Genomic DNA, 12,022 nt, shown 5'->3' with positions numbered 1-12,022 from the left:
GAGATCATTTAAGCTTTATGACCTGGCACATTACATTATCCAGCTGGAAGCAGCCACAACCAACAGTCTGAACCATTAACATGACTCGGGATGGAGCCATGCTTCCATGATCATGTTGTGTATGCCAAATTATGAGCCTACCATGCAAATGTCACCACAGACACCAAGTCTCATCAGACCGGGTAATCTTTTTCCAATCTTCTTGGCTGGCTGATTAGTTATTTATGTTAACCAACAACTGAACAGGTGTATCTAAACAAGTGGCTGATGAGCATGTTGTTAAAGTTCAAGGAAATCCACAGAATTCAAATTCACTTTTTTAAGTGTAACAAATCGACTAGTGTACAAGCAATCATGTAAAAGTAACTGTGACTTTGGAAACTGTGACTTTGGAAACTATGCCTGCCCCCCCCCACCTGACTCACATGCAAGCCTTCTTGCATTCTCAGCAAAATACTGCACAAGCCTTTATTATTTATGGAATCAATAATAAGAGCATTAAAGTACCAATAAAATCTGCTCCTAGATATCAGCTGTACCCGTTAGGTCAGATATCACACTGAAAAGGGATAACTGAATGAGGACAAACAGAAGAAATCTAACACAAAACAGGACAAATGTACTTGAAGTAAATTCCCATCACTCCCTGTCAACTACGTTACAGCTGTTGGTGAAAAAATTGACTTTTTAAAGTGGAAAACTTACTTCTAATTTTACAGAGAGCCATCACTGAGAAAAAAAAAAAAAAAAAAAAATCTTCCTCCCTGCAGAGTTTACTCTACATCAGAGTTCACAGTGAGAACAGTGTGGTGATCCACTGCCTTGATCTTGTGACCGACATCTCCAGTTCAGAGGGGGGGGAGGACACACGTGATTCATTTTGCCGGTTGTTGGTCAGCCACTCTGCCTCAGCAGCTCTACTCTTTCTCCCCCTTTTACGGGACACATGGTATCCCACGGCACAAACACAACTTGGAAATTGACCAGGAAATGTCATCTGTGCCTTCCTTCCTGCAGTGCAGGAAAAAAAAAATCTGGAATGCAATCAACCAGCGCATTTAAGCGTGCACAAAGATTTGTGCAATACTATGCTTTAGTCATCCAGGCTTTTCTAAAATTAGAGCATGAAGATGTAACAACGTGTAGATGTTAGCAGCCCAGGAGAGACTGCGGGAGATGCAAAGACAAAAGCCTCAATTGATCCTCCAACATCATTAGGTCAGACTTCTTGGGTTTCTTTACATTAAATGAAGCAAAAACATGCCTCCTCAGCGAGTGACAGTTGAAGCCAAAAAAGCTACGGACATCTGTATCAGCCAGTAAAGGAGACAAAGGGTCTAGACTTCCAAACAGTAGATCTTCACACAGCAGCTCAGCTTTAAATCTGGCTGGATGGCAGGCAGCCATCAGGGAAGCCCTATGGCAGCACTGTACAAACATGTGCCATCCAGCTCATTTCACTAATGGGTGCTAATCTCTGACTGCCATTCTATTCCTAAGAAATTTAAAAAAAGGGAGCAGTTAAGTCAGCCCAGGCTCCTGTGAATAATCCATACACCATAAAAGTATGAGACTGCCAACATGACATTACAACATGACAGTGTTAGTGTTTTAATTTCTCTGCAGAAGAAATGGTGCTGTATGTGTACAGATGATGTCAAAAGCCCTCCTTTTAGAGAACATGTGTTGCAGCTGACAAAGACTCAGGTGGCACACAGAGATGCATTCAGGATTCTGATCAAGCCTCAAACACACAAGTGCACACCAAATGTTTGAAATTGATGTGTCAGCCAACTGATTCTACCCACTCTTTATGGAAACACTGGAACAACTTATTATATCTCTGGGATGGACAACAATATGAGAAATTAAATAAAAGTTTTCTGTATGAATATCAACCCCAGTCATAGCAGACTGAAGCCACCCTCTCACCTCTCCTGTTCATGGGCCGTACACGAACAGCCACCTTGACATTGGAGTCGTCCAGGCTCGGCTCCCCCATGCTGTCTCTTTACCCGGGGAGGGAAAGCAGCGCTTGTCCAAAATAAATCCGCCTTTCAGCTGAACAATCATCCAAAACTCAGGAATGCTCCGCTAGCCGGACTCTGGGCCGGCTAGCCTCTCTCAGCTTTGCTCCACAGACCAGGCATGTCCATGGGAAAAAACAAAAAGCCTGGGTGAAATCCTGCAGGAAGACAGCCACCTCCACCACCACCGCCGCCGCCGCCGCTGCTGCTTATTTTCTTCTTCTGTTCATATTCCAGGCTAATTTAGATCCGCCGGGGCGTGGAGGCTGGAAGAGGAAGGAGAAATGTAAATCAAGCAAGATATTACAGTAGCTGGGGTTTGTGACTGAGCAAACATATGCTATCTCCAAAGCCAGAAAAAAAGGGGGGCTAACCAGCTAATTTGCCAGGCAAACTGAAAGGGAGCAGCGGCAGGAAAAGAGCAAGTTTTGAATCTTTCCTACCATTTCACTCCATAACATGCCAAAACAACACCCAGTCTACGAGCTACACACCTAATTGAATTCATCCCAGATGTGACACCGTTAACCTGTCAGTAAAAGCGAAATGATCCGATGAGAACTGCCTGCCGATGATATGCAGCTTCCCAACGGAATCTGCTGTCCTCCCTTTGCGTCGAGCTGCAAACACCGAGCAGCATCCGCCCTTCCGCTTAATTATTTGCCCTTCATAATAAAAGTGTTGTTCTATTCCGCCGCTATCAAACATCAACTAAGTACACTGAATTACCTTAAAATAACGAACTGACAGTAAAGGTCAACTAGAAAGTGCATTTTCTGAAGAAACTGCAGTGTGAATGCTTGAATCTGAATATATGCACTGAAAAGAATTACTTGCTGAATTTTAAGTTAAAAATGTTGAATGAGATGAAAAATACAGAAATTTTCACATGAAAACAAAAGTGCTGAACTGCTAAAAGCTAACATCCACACAGAAGAAGTTGGAAAAGAGCTGAAAATGTTTTAAATGTAAATTAGAAAAACCTAAGTAATGAGAAAAGAAAATTTAGAGTCAGAAAACATCTGAATGAATATTAAAAGTTCATATTCTTTGAATCACTGAATGACTAAAATGTGATCCCTCCACTTGGATCCACACAGTTTTAAAGATTTACATCTCTGAGCTTTGAAAGACACAGTGTTGGAAAGAGAAGAACGATGGCAACGTTTTGAGGGTAAAATGATGGCTGTAGAGCAAACACTGTTGACACAGCAGCAGTTGAAAGAGAAGTGTTTAAGATGAATCTTGGCACAGTGAGAGACAGAGCTCGTTAGGCAGGCAGGTGTGAGCCTGGTTGCTATAGTGACTGCACCCAGTGGCTCCATACACACGCACAGACATGCACCTCACTTTTGCTGCTTAAAATGAACAGAAAAGTCAGCCCCAAGCAAATCGTTCCCAAATGAAAAGTATAGGTCGTATTGACAAAATTCTTTCACCGTGAGCGACAGCAATGTCTAGTCTACTGAATTCTCAGTTTTCATGCCTGTGGAGTTTATTATATGGACGTGGTGACAGTGTAAAAACACCATGCTCTTCTGATTTTCAAACGAACCTTCTGAGCCATTTTAACATTAGAGTCTATGGAGGAGTTGGAGGGAGGAGGCTGTGCTTTGGTGACATTTATGAAAGAACCATAACACCTAGTACAATAGTAAACACATTGGATGAAAGAGGACAGCGATGGCTACGTTTTGAGGGTAAAATCAGACCTGTAGAGCAAACGCTGCTGACACAGCAGCAGTTTTAAAAAAGATTTTAAGATTAATTTTTTCGCTCCTCTCACTCTAGCAGTTGAGCTGGCTCACTCTAGCCCCAACATTCCGTCCCATACACACCCATTATAAACTCTGAAACGGGTGAAAAAACATCATGAAACTTAAACTGGAACTGAAGAAAAAGTATAATAGATATTGAAAAGATAAATACAAGTTGAATAGTTGAATGTCTTGTCTTCGTTTTAAAGTTTGAATGGTGGCTCTATGTCAACGTATGTGGAAGTAGTAGGAGTTTAAAAATGAGTAAGTTGAATGAGGATTTGAAGGGTCTCCCCATTGAAATACATGGGAAATTTTTGTTGAAAAAAGTTGAATAAAATTAAAAATATAAATGTTAAAAATGAGAAAAATAGAAGCAGTCATGTCCAAAAGAAGAGGAATCTAACGGTGTTTGATTGGTTTTTCTAAGTTGAACGGTTTTGAAGGAGTAGGAGTACAAAAAACGTACGGAATAGATAATAATAAAATAGAACTAGAAAGTGCATTTTCTGAAGAAACTGCAGTGTGAATGCTTGAATCTGAATATATGCACTGAAAAGAATTAATTGCTGAATTTTAAGTTAAAAATGTTGAATGAGATGAAAAATACAGAAATTTTCACCTGAAAACAAAAGTGCTGAACTGCTAAAAGCTGACAAGCACAGAGAAGAAGTTGGAAAATAGCTGAAAATGTTTTAAATGTAAATTAGAAAAACCTGAGTAATGAGAAAAGACTATTTAGAGTCAGAAAACATCTGAATGAATATTAAAAGTTCATATTCTTTGAATCACTGAATGACTAAAATATGATCCCTCCATTTGGATCCACACAGTTTTAAAGGTTTACATCTCTGAGCTTTGAAAGACACGCTGTTGGAAAGAGAACAACGATGGCTTCGTTTTGAGGGTAAAATGATGGCTGTAGAGCAAACACTGTGGACACAGCAGCTGTTGAAAGAGAAGTGTTTAAGATGAATCTTGGCACAGTGAGAGACAGAGCTCGTTAGGCAGGCAGGTGTGAGCCTGGTTGCTATAGTGACTGAGCCAGGGGCTCCATACACACGCACAGAGACATGCACCTCACTTTTGCTGCTTAAAATGAACAGAAACGTCAGCCCCAAACAAATCCTTCCCAAATGAAAAGTACAGGTCCTATTGACGAAATTCTTTCACCGTGAGCGGCAGCAATGTCTAGTCTACCTAATTCTCAGTTTTCATGCCTGTGGAGTTTATTATATGGACGTGGTGACAGTGTAAAAACACCATGCTCTTCTGATTTTCAAACGAACCTTCTGAGCCATTTTAACATTAGAGTCTATGGAGGAGTTGGAGGGAGGAGGCTGTGCTTTGGTGACATTTATGAAAGAACCATAACACCTAGGACAATAGTAAACACATTGGATGAAAGAGGACAGCGATGGCTACGTTTTGAGGGTAAAATCAGACCGGTAGAGCAAACGCTGCGGACACAGCAGCAGTTTTAAAAAATATTTTAAGATTAATTTTTTCGCTCCTCTCACTCTGGCAGTTGAAGCTCTCACTCTAACCTCCAACATTCCGTCCCATACACACCCATTATAAACTCTGAAATGGCTGAAAAAACATCATGAAACTTAAACTGGAACTGAAGAAAAGTATAACAGATATTGAAAAGATAAATACAAGTTGAATAGTTGAATGTCTTGTCTTCGTTTTAAAGTTTGAATGGTGGCTCTATGTCAACGTATGTGGAAGTAGTAGGAGTTTAAAAATGAGTAAGTTGAATGAGGATTTGAAGGGTCTCCCCATTGAAATACATGGGAATTTTTGTTGAAAAAAGTTGAATAAAATTAAAAATATAAATGTTAAAAATGAGAAAAATAGAAGCAGTCATGTCCAAAAGAAGAGGAATCTAACGGTGTTTGAATGGTTTTTCTAAGTTGAACGGTTTTGAAGTAGTAGGACTACAAAAAACGTACGGAATAGATAATAATAATAATAACTAGAAAGTGCATTTTCTGAAGAAACTGCAGTGTGAATGCTTGAATCTGAATGTATGCACTGAAATGAATTAATTGCTGAATTTAAGTTAAAAATTCTGAATGAAATGAAAAATACAGAAGTTTTCGCCTGAAAAAAAAAGTGCTGAACTGCTAAAAGCTGACATCCACACAGAAGAAGTTGGAAAATAGCTGAAAAAGTTTTAAATGTAAATTAGAAAAACCTAAGAAATGAGAAAAGAAAATTTAGAGTCAGAAAACATCTGAATGAATATTAAAAGTTCATATTCTTTAAATCACTGAATGACTAAAATGTGATCCCTCCACTTGGATCCACACAGTTTAAAAAGTTTAAATGTCTGAGCTTTGAAAGACACGGTGTTGGAAAGAGAAGAACAATGGCTACGTTTTGAGGGTAAAATGATGGCTGTAGAGCAAACACTGTGGACACAGCAGCAGTTGAAAGAGAAGTGTTTAAGATGAATCTTGGCAGAGTGAGAGACAGAGCTCATTAAGCAGGCAGGTGTAAGCCTGGTTGCTATAGTGACTGCACCCAATGGCTCCATACACACGCACACAGACATGCACCTCACTTTTGCTGCTTAAAATGAACAGAAAAGTCAGCCTGAAACAAATCGCTCCCAAATGAAAAGTACAAGTCGTATTGACAAAATTCTTTCACAGTGAGCGGCAGCAATGTCTAGTCTACTGAATTCTCAATTTTCATGCCTGTGGAGTTTATTATATGGATGTGGTGACAGTGTAAAGACAGCCTGTACTTCTGATTTTCAGACAAACCTTCTGAGCCATTTTAACATTGGAGTCTATGGAAGAGTTGGAGGGAGGAGGCTGTGCATTGGTGACATTTATGAAAGAACCATAACACCTATTACAATAATAAACACATTGGATGAAAGAGGACAGCGATGGCTACGTTTTGAGGGTAAAATGATGGCTGTAGAGCGAACATTGTGAACACAGCAGCAGTTTTAAGAAAAGATTTTAAGATTAATTCCCCCCCTCCTCTCACTCTAGCAGTTGAGCTGTCTCACTCTAGCCCCAACATTCCGTCCCATACACACCCATTATAAACTCTGAAACGGATGAAAAACATCATGAAACTTAAACTGGAACTGAAGAAAAAGTATAATAGATATTGAAAAGATAAATACAAGTTGAATAGTTGAACGTCTTGGCTTCGTTTTAAAGTTTGAATGGTGGCTCTATGTCAACGTATGTGGAAGTAGATACAGTTGAAAGAGGAGTAAGTTGAAGGAGAATTTGAAGGATCTCCCCATTGAAATACATGGGAAATTTTTGTTGAAAAAAGTTGAATAAATTTAAAAATATAAATGTTAAAAATGAGAAAAATACAAGCACACATGTCCAAAAGAAGAGGAATCTAATGGTGTTTGAATGGTTTTTCTAAGTTGAACGGTTTTGAAGGAGATAGAGTCCAAAAAACGTACGGAAAAATAATAATAAAGATTCGAAGAACAATACTGTGAATGCTTTTCAAGCATTCACACTAATAATAAAGATTACAACAACTATACTGTGAATGCTTTTACAAGCATTCACACTAACTAGAAAGTGCATTTTCTGAAGAAACTGCAGTGTGAATGCTTGAATCTGAATATATGCACTGAAAAGAATTAATTGCGGAATTTTAAGTTAAAAATGTTGAATGAGATGAAAAATACAGAAATTTTCACCTGAAAACAAAAGTGCTGAACTGCTAAAAGCTGACAAGCACAGAGAAGAAGTTGGAAAATAGCTGAAAATGTTTTAAATGTAAATTAGAAAAACCTAAGTAATGAGAAAAGACTATTTAGAGTCAGAAAACATCTGAATGAATATTAAAAGTTCATATTCTTTGAATCACTGAATGACTAAAATATGATCCCTCCATTTGGATCCACACACTTTTAAAGGTTTACATCTCTGAGCTTTGAAAGACACGCTGTTGGAAAGAGAAGAACGATGGCTTCGTTTTGAGGGTAAAATGATGGCTGTAGAGCAAACACTGTGGACACAGCAGCAGTTGAAAGAGAAGTGTTCAAGATGAATCTTGGCAGAGTGAGAGAGAGCTCGTTAGGCAGGCAGGTGTGAGCCTGGTTGCTATAGTGACTGAGCCAGGGGCTCCATACACACGCACACAGACATGCACCTCACTTTTGCTGCTTAAAATGAACAGAAACGTCAGCCCCAAACAAATCCTTCCCAAATGAAAAGTACATGTCGTATTGACAAAATTCTTTCACCGTGAGCGGCAGCAATGTCTAGTCTACCTAATTCTCAGTTTTCATGCCTGTGGAGTTTATTATATGGACGTGGTGACAGTGTAAAAACACCATGCTCTTCTGATTTTCAAAGGAACCTTCTGAGCCATTTTAACATTAGAGTCTATGGAGGAGTTGGAGGGAGGAGGCTGTGCTTTGGTGACATTTATGAAAGAACCATAACACCTAGTACAATAGTAAACACATTGTATGAAAGAGGACAGCGATGGCTACGTTTTGAGGGTAAAATTATACCTGTAGACCAAACACCGTGGACACAGCAGCAGTTTTAAAAAATATTTTAAGATTTATTTTTTCGCTCCTCTCACTCTAGCAGTTGAGCTGTCTCACTCTAGCCCCAACATTCCGTCCCATACACACCCATTATAAACGCTGAAACGGCTGAAAAAACATCATGAAACTTAAACTGGAACTGAAGAAAAAGTATAACAGATATTGAAAAGATAAATACAAGTTGAATAGTTGAATGTCTGTCTTCGTTTTAAAGTTTGAATGGTGGCTCTATGTCAACGTATGTTGAAGTAGATACAGTTTGAAAATGAGTAAGTTGAATGAGGATTTGAAGGGTCTCCCCATTGAAATACATGGGAAATTTTTGATGAAAAAAGTTAAATAAAATTAAAAATATAAATGTTAGAAATGAGAAAAATAGAAGCATTAATGTCCAAAAGAATAGGAATCTAACGGTGTTTGAATGGTTTTTCTAAGTTGAACGGTTTTGAAGGAGTTGGATGCCAAAAAACGTACGGAATGTGGTATAGATAATAATAATAATAACTAGAAAGTGCATTTTCTGAAGAAACTGCAGTGTGAATGCTTGAATCTGAATATATGCATTGAAAAGAATTAATTGCTGAATTTTAAGTTAAAAATGTTGAATGAGATGAAAAATACAGAAATTTTCACCTGAAAACAAAAGTGCTGAACTGCTAAAAGCTAACATCCACACAGAAGAAGTTGGAAAAGAGCTGAAAATGTTATAAATGTAAATTAGAAAAAGATGAGTAATGAGAAAAGAAAATTTAGAGTCAGAAAACATCTGAATGAATATTAAAAGTTCAAATTCTTTGAATCACTGAATGACTAAAATGTGATCCCTCCACTTGGATCCAAACAGTTTAAAAACTTTACATCTCTGAGCTTTGAAAGACACAGTGTTGGAAAGAGAAAAACGATGGCTTCGTTTTGAGGGTAAAATGATGGCTGTAGAGCAAACACTGTGGACACAGCAGCAGTTGAAAGAGAAATGTTTAAGATGAATCTTGGCACAGTGAGAGACAGAGCTCGTTAGGCAGGCAGGTGTGAGCCTGGTTGCTATAGTAACTGCACCCAATGGCTCAGTACACACGCACACAGACATGCACCTCACTTTTGCTGCTTAAAATGAACAGAAAAGTCAGGCCGAAACAAATCGCTCCCAAATGTAAAGTACAGGTCCTATTGACGAAATTGTTTCACCGTGAGCGGCAGCAATGTCCAGTCTACCTAATTCTCAGTTTTCATGCCTGTGGAGTTTATTATATGGACGTGGTGACAGTGTAAAAACACCATGCTCTTCTGATTTTCAAACGAACCTTCGGAGCCATTTTAACATTAGAGTCTATGGAGGAGTTGGAGGGAGGAGGCTGTGCTTTGGTGACATTTATGAAAGAACCATAACACCTAGGACAATAGTAAACACATTGGATGAAAGAGGACAGCGATGGCTACGTTTTGAGGGTAAAATCATACCTGTAGACCAAACGCTGTGGACACAGCAGCAGTTTTAAAAAATATTTTAAGATTAATTTTTTTGCTCCTCTCACTCTAGCAGTTGAGCTGTCTCACTCTAGCCCCAACATTCCGTCCCATACACACCCATTATAAACTCTGAAATGGGTGAAAAAACATCATGAAACTTAAACTGGAACTGAAGAAAAAGTATAATAGATATTGAAAAGATAAATACAAATTGAATAGTTGAATGTTTTGTCTTCGTTTTAAAGTTTGAATGGTGGCTCTATGTCAACGTATGTGGAAGTAGATACAGTTTGAAAATGAGTAAGTTGAATGAGGATTTGAAGGGTCTCCCCATTGAAATACATGGGAAATTTTTGTTGAAAAAAGTTAAATAAAATTAAAAATATACATGTTAAAAATGAGAAAAATAGAAGCAGTCATGTCCTAAAGAAGAGGAATCTAACAGTGTTTGAATGGTTTTTCTAAGTTGAACGGTTTTGAAGGAGTAGGAGTACAAAAAACGTACGGAATCTATAATAATAATAAAATAGAATAAAGATTACAACAACAATACTGTGAATGCTTTTACAAGCATTCACACTAATAATAAAGATTAGAAGAACAATACTGTGAATGCTTTTACAAGCATTCACACTAATAATAAAGATTAGAAGAACAATACTGTGAATGCTTTTCAAGCATTCACACTAATAAAGGAAAAATACCAAACACATTGTTTACAGACAACTAACTAAAATTCAGCTGCTTCACTTTAGCCTGCTTTCATGATTTTATACCAGTTACCTTTACGCATAAACTTTAGAAACTCATTTTAGTTGCGCCGGATTTTAACAAATTCATCAGTGGGCTTCAATTTAATTTTATTCATCATTTCACAAGTTCATTCCTCGCTCAGCCATCAGTACGTCATCAATACGCCCAGCCGGGTCCGTTAACGGCACGCTAGCCACAGAACAAGCTCCCCTCTTAAGATACTAACTTATAACTTTAAATTATAACCAGCATGAATACCGTAGATATCAGCAAATGCCACAATCTTTTGGATAAAGTGTAGACAAAAAAGTACTTTTTACCAAAACTGTTCAATACCCCGGCCACTCAGACAGTCACGCGACACTTCCGGTGATCACCGTCAAGTTAAACGCAGCATACGCAATACTTCCGATATTTTTTTTTCCAAAATAAAACAAGACAACTCCTTTTGACTCGCATTAATAGCCATCCAAAAGACACTCATTGCAATTTCGGGTAATGTTCCTAAGTCACATCATAACATAACAATTCTAAATTCAGGCGCAACAAATAAACAAAGCAAAATCAATAAATACAGTTAACATTTAAGAGCTAACACAGAAAGCAATATGTCTTCAAATATTAGCTATGCAGTACAGTTAATAATTTTACAGTTGTACCCAAATATCAGTGTAGCGATCAGCTTTTCTGTAAGAACCTGCTCAATAGATGGCCTGTCCAAACACTGAGCAAACAGCACTTCATAATTAATAGCCTTAATGAGAAATAATTCGACGGTAATTATCTGAGTATGTCCGTGGAAAATACTGAACAGGCAGAACCAGTAACAAGTAACAAATTTCATCAGCGTGAATAGTTTATATTAGATATACAGAAAGGCCTATGCATATTATTAGTGTTTAATGCCTCAAGAAAAAAATCTGCAAAAAAAAACGAGGTTGATTGACTATTAATTTTAAAAACTTGTAACGGAAGTCAGTTCACATCCTTAAATGAAACAAAGGACTGTCAGTTTTGATTTTGAACGTGCTGGAAGATTTCTGACACCTAGTGGCCACAGGTGGAGCTGCAAGCAAAAAAAAGACGCCTGAACTGTTGGTAATAATAATTTGTGTGTGGAGCACGATAAAGTTAAAAATATATTAACAACAGCTATTTGTTTATTCATGACACTATGGTTTCATTACTGTACAATGATATGAATAATATGACACTATATTACATCATCCTGTAAGTGAATAATTTCATTTTTACATTGGATCTGTGAAACTGAAAGGATAACGTTGAAACCTTTGATCCAGAGACATCATAAGGCGCTTAAATTAATACTGAATCTGAGGGAGAAATGTGGAACAGCAAAGATAGTGGTAGAAATATAACTTAGAGTGGGGGTGATTGTGTGTCCCCATTCTGTTTGGGATCACACTATTACAGAATGGTGGTTTGAACATGGCTGCCAAAGG

General features: G+C 38.0%; 1 protein-coding gene across 8 annotated transcripts in view; it reads right to left on the bottom strand.

The window, feature by feature from the left end:
- kif13ba (kinesin family member 13Ba) overlaps positions 1-10,953 on the bottom strand; it is a 54,034-nt gene extending 43,081 nt beyond the window's left edge. For 4 of the 8 annotated variants that reach the window (XM_005447704.4, XM_019360799.2, XM_005447707.4 and 1 more), the window contains exons 1-2: positions 2,522-2,671; positions 1,933-2,293 (exon numbers count right to left, since the gene is read on the bottom strand). In XM_005447704.4, the coding sequence (XP_005447761.1) occupies positions 1,933-2,002 (70 nt within the window). In that variant the 5' untranslated portion in view covers positions 2,003-2,293; positions 2,522-2,671. Of the gene's footprint in view, positions 1-1,932; positions 2,294-2,401; positions 2,672-10,817; positions 10,840-10,879 lie in introns of those variants that run through there. The other 4 variants (XM_005447705.3, XM_019360797.2, XM_013272150.3 and 1 more) reach the window with 4 other exon arrangements.
- Between the last annotated feature and the right edge of the window lie 1,069 nt (positions 10,954-12,022).

Source organism: Oreochromis niloticus, linkage group LG1 (genome assembly GCF_001858045.2).
Source record: "Oreochromis niloticus isolate F11D_XX linkage group LG1, O_niloticus_UMD_NMBU, whole genome shotgun sequence".
NCBI classification, from domain to species: Eukaryota; Metazoa; Chordata; class Actinopteri; order Cichliformes; family Cichlidae; genus Oreochromis; species Oreochromis niloticus.
Note: the sequence above shows the minus strand (reverse complement) of the source record. Positions and strands in the feature narration are given on the sequence as shown.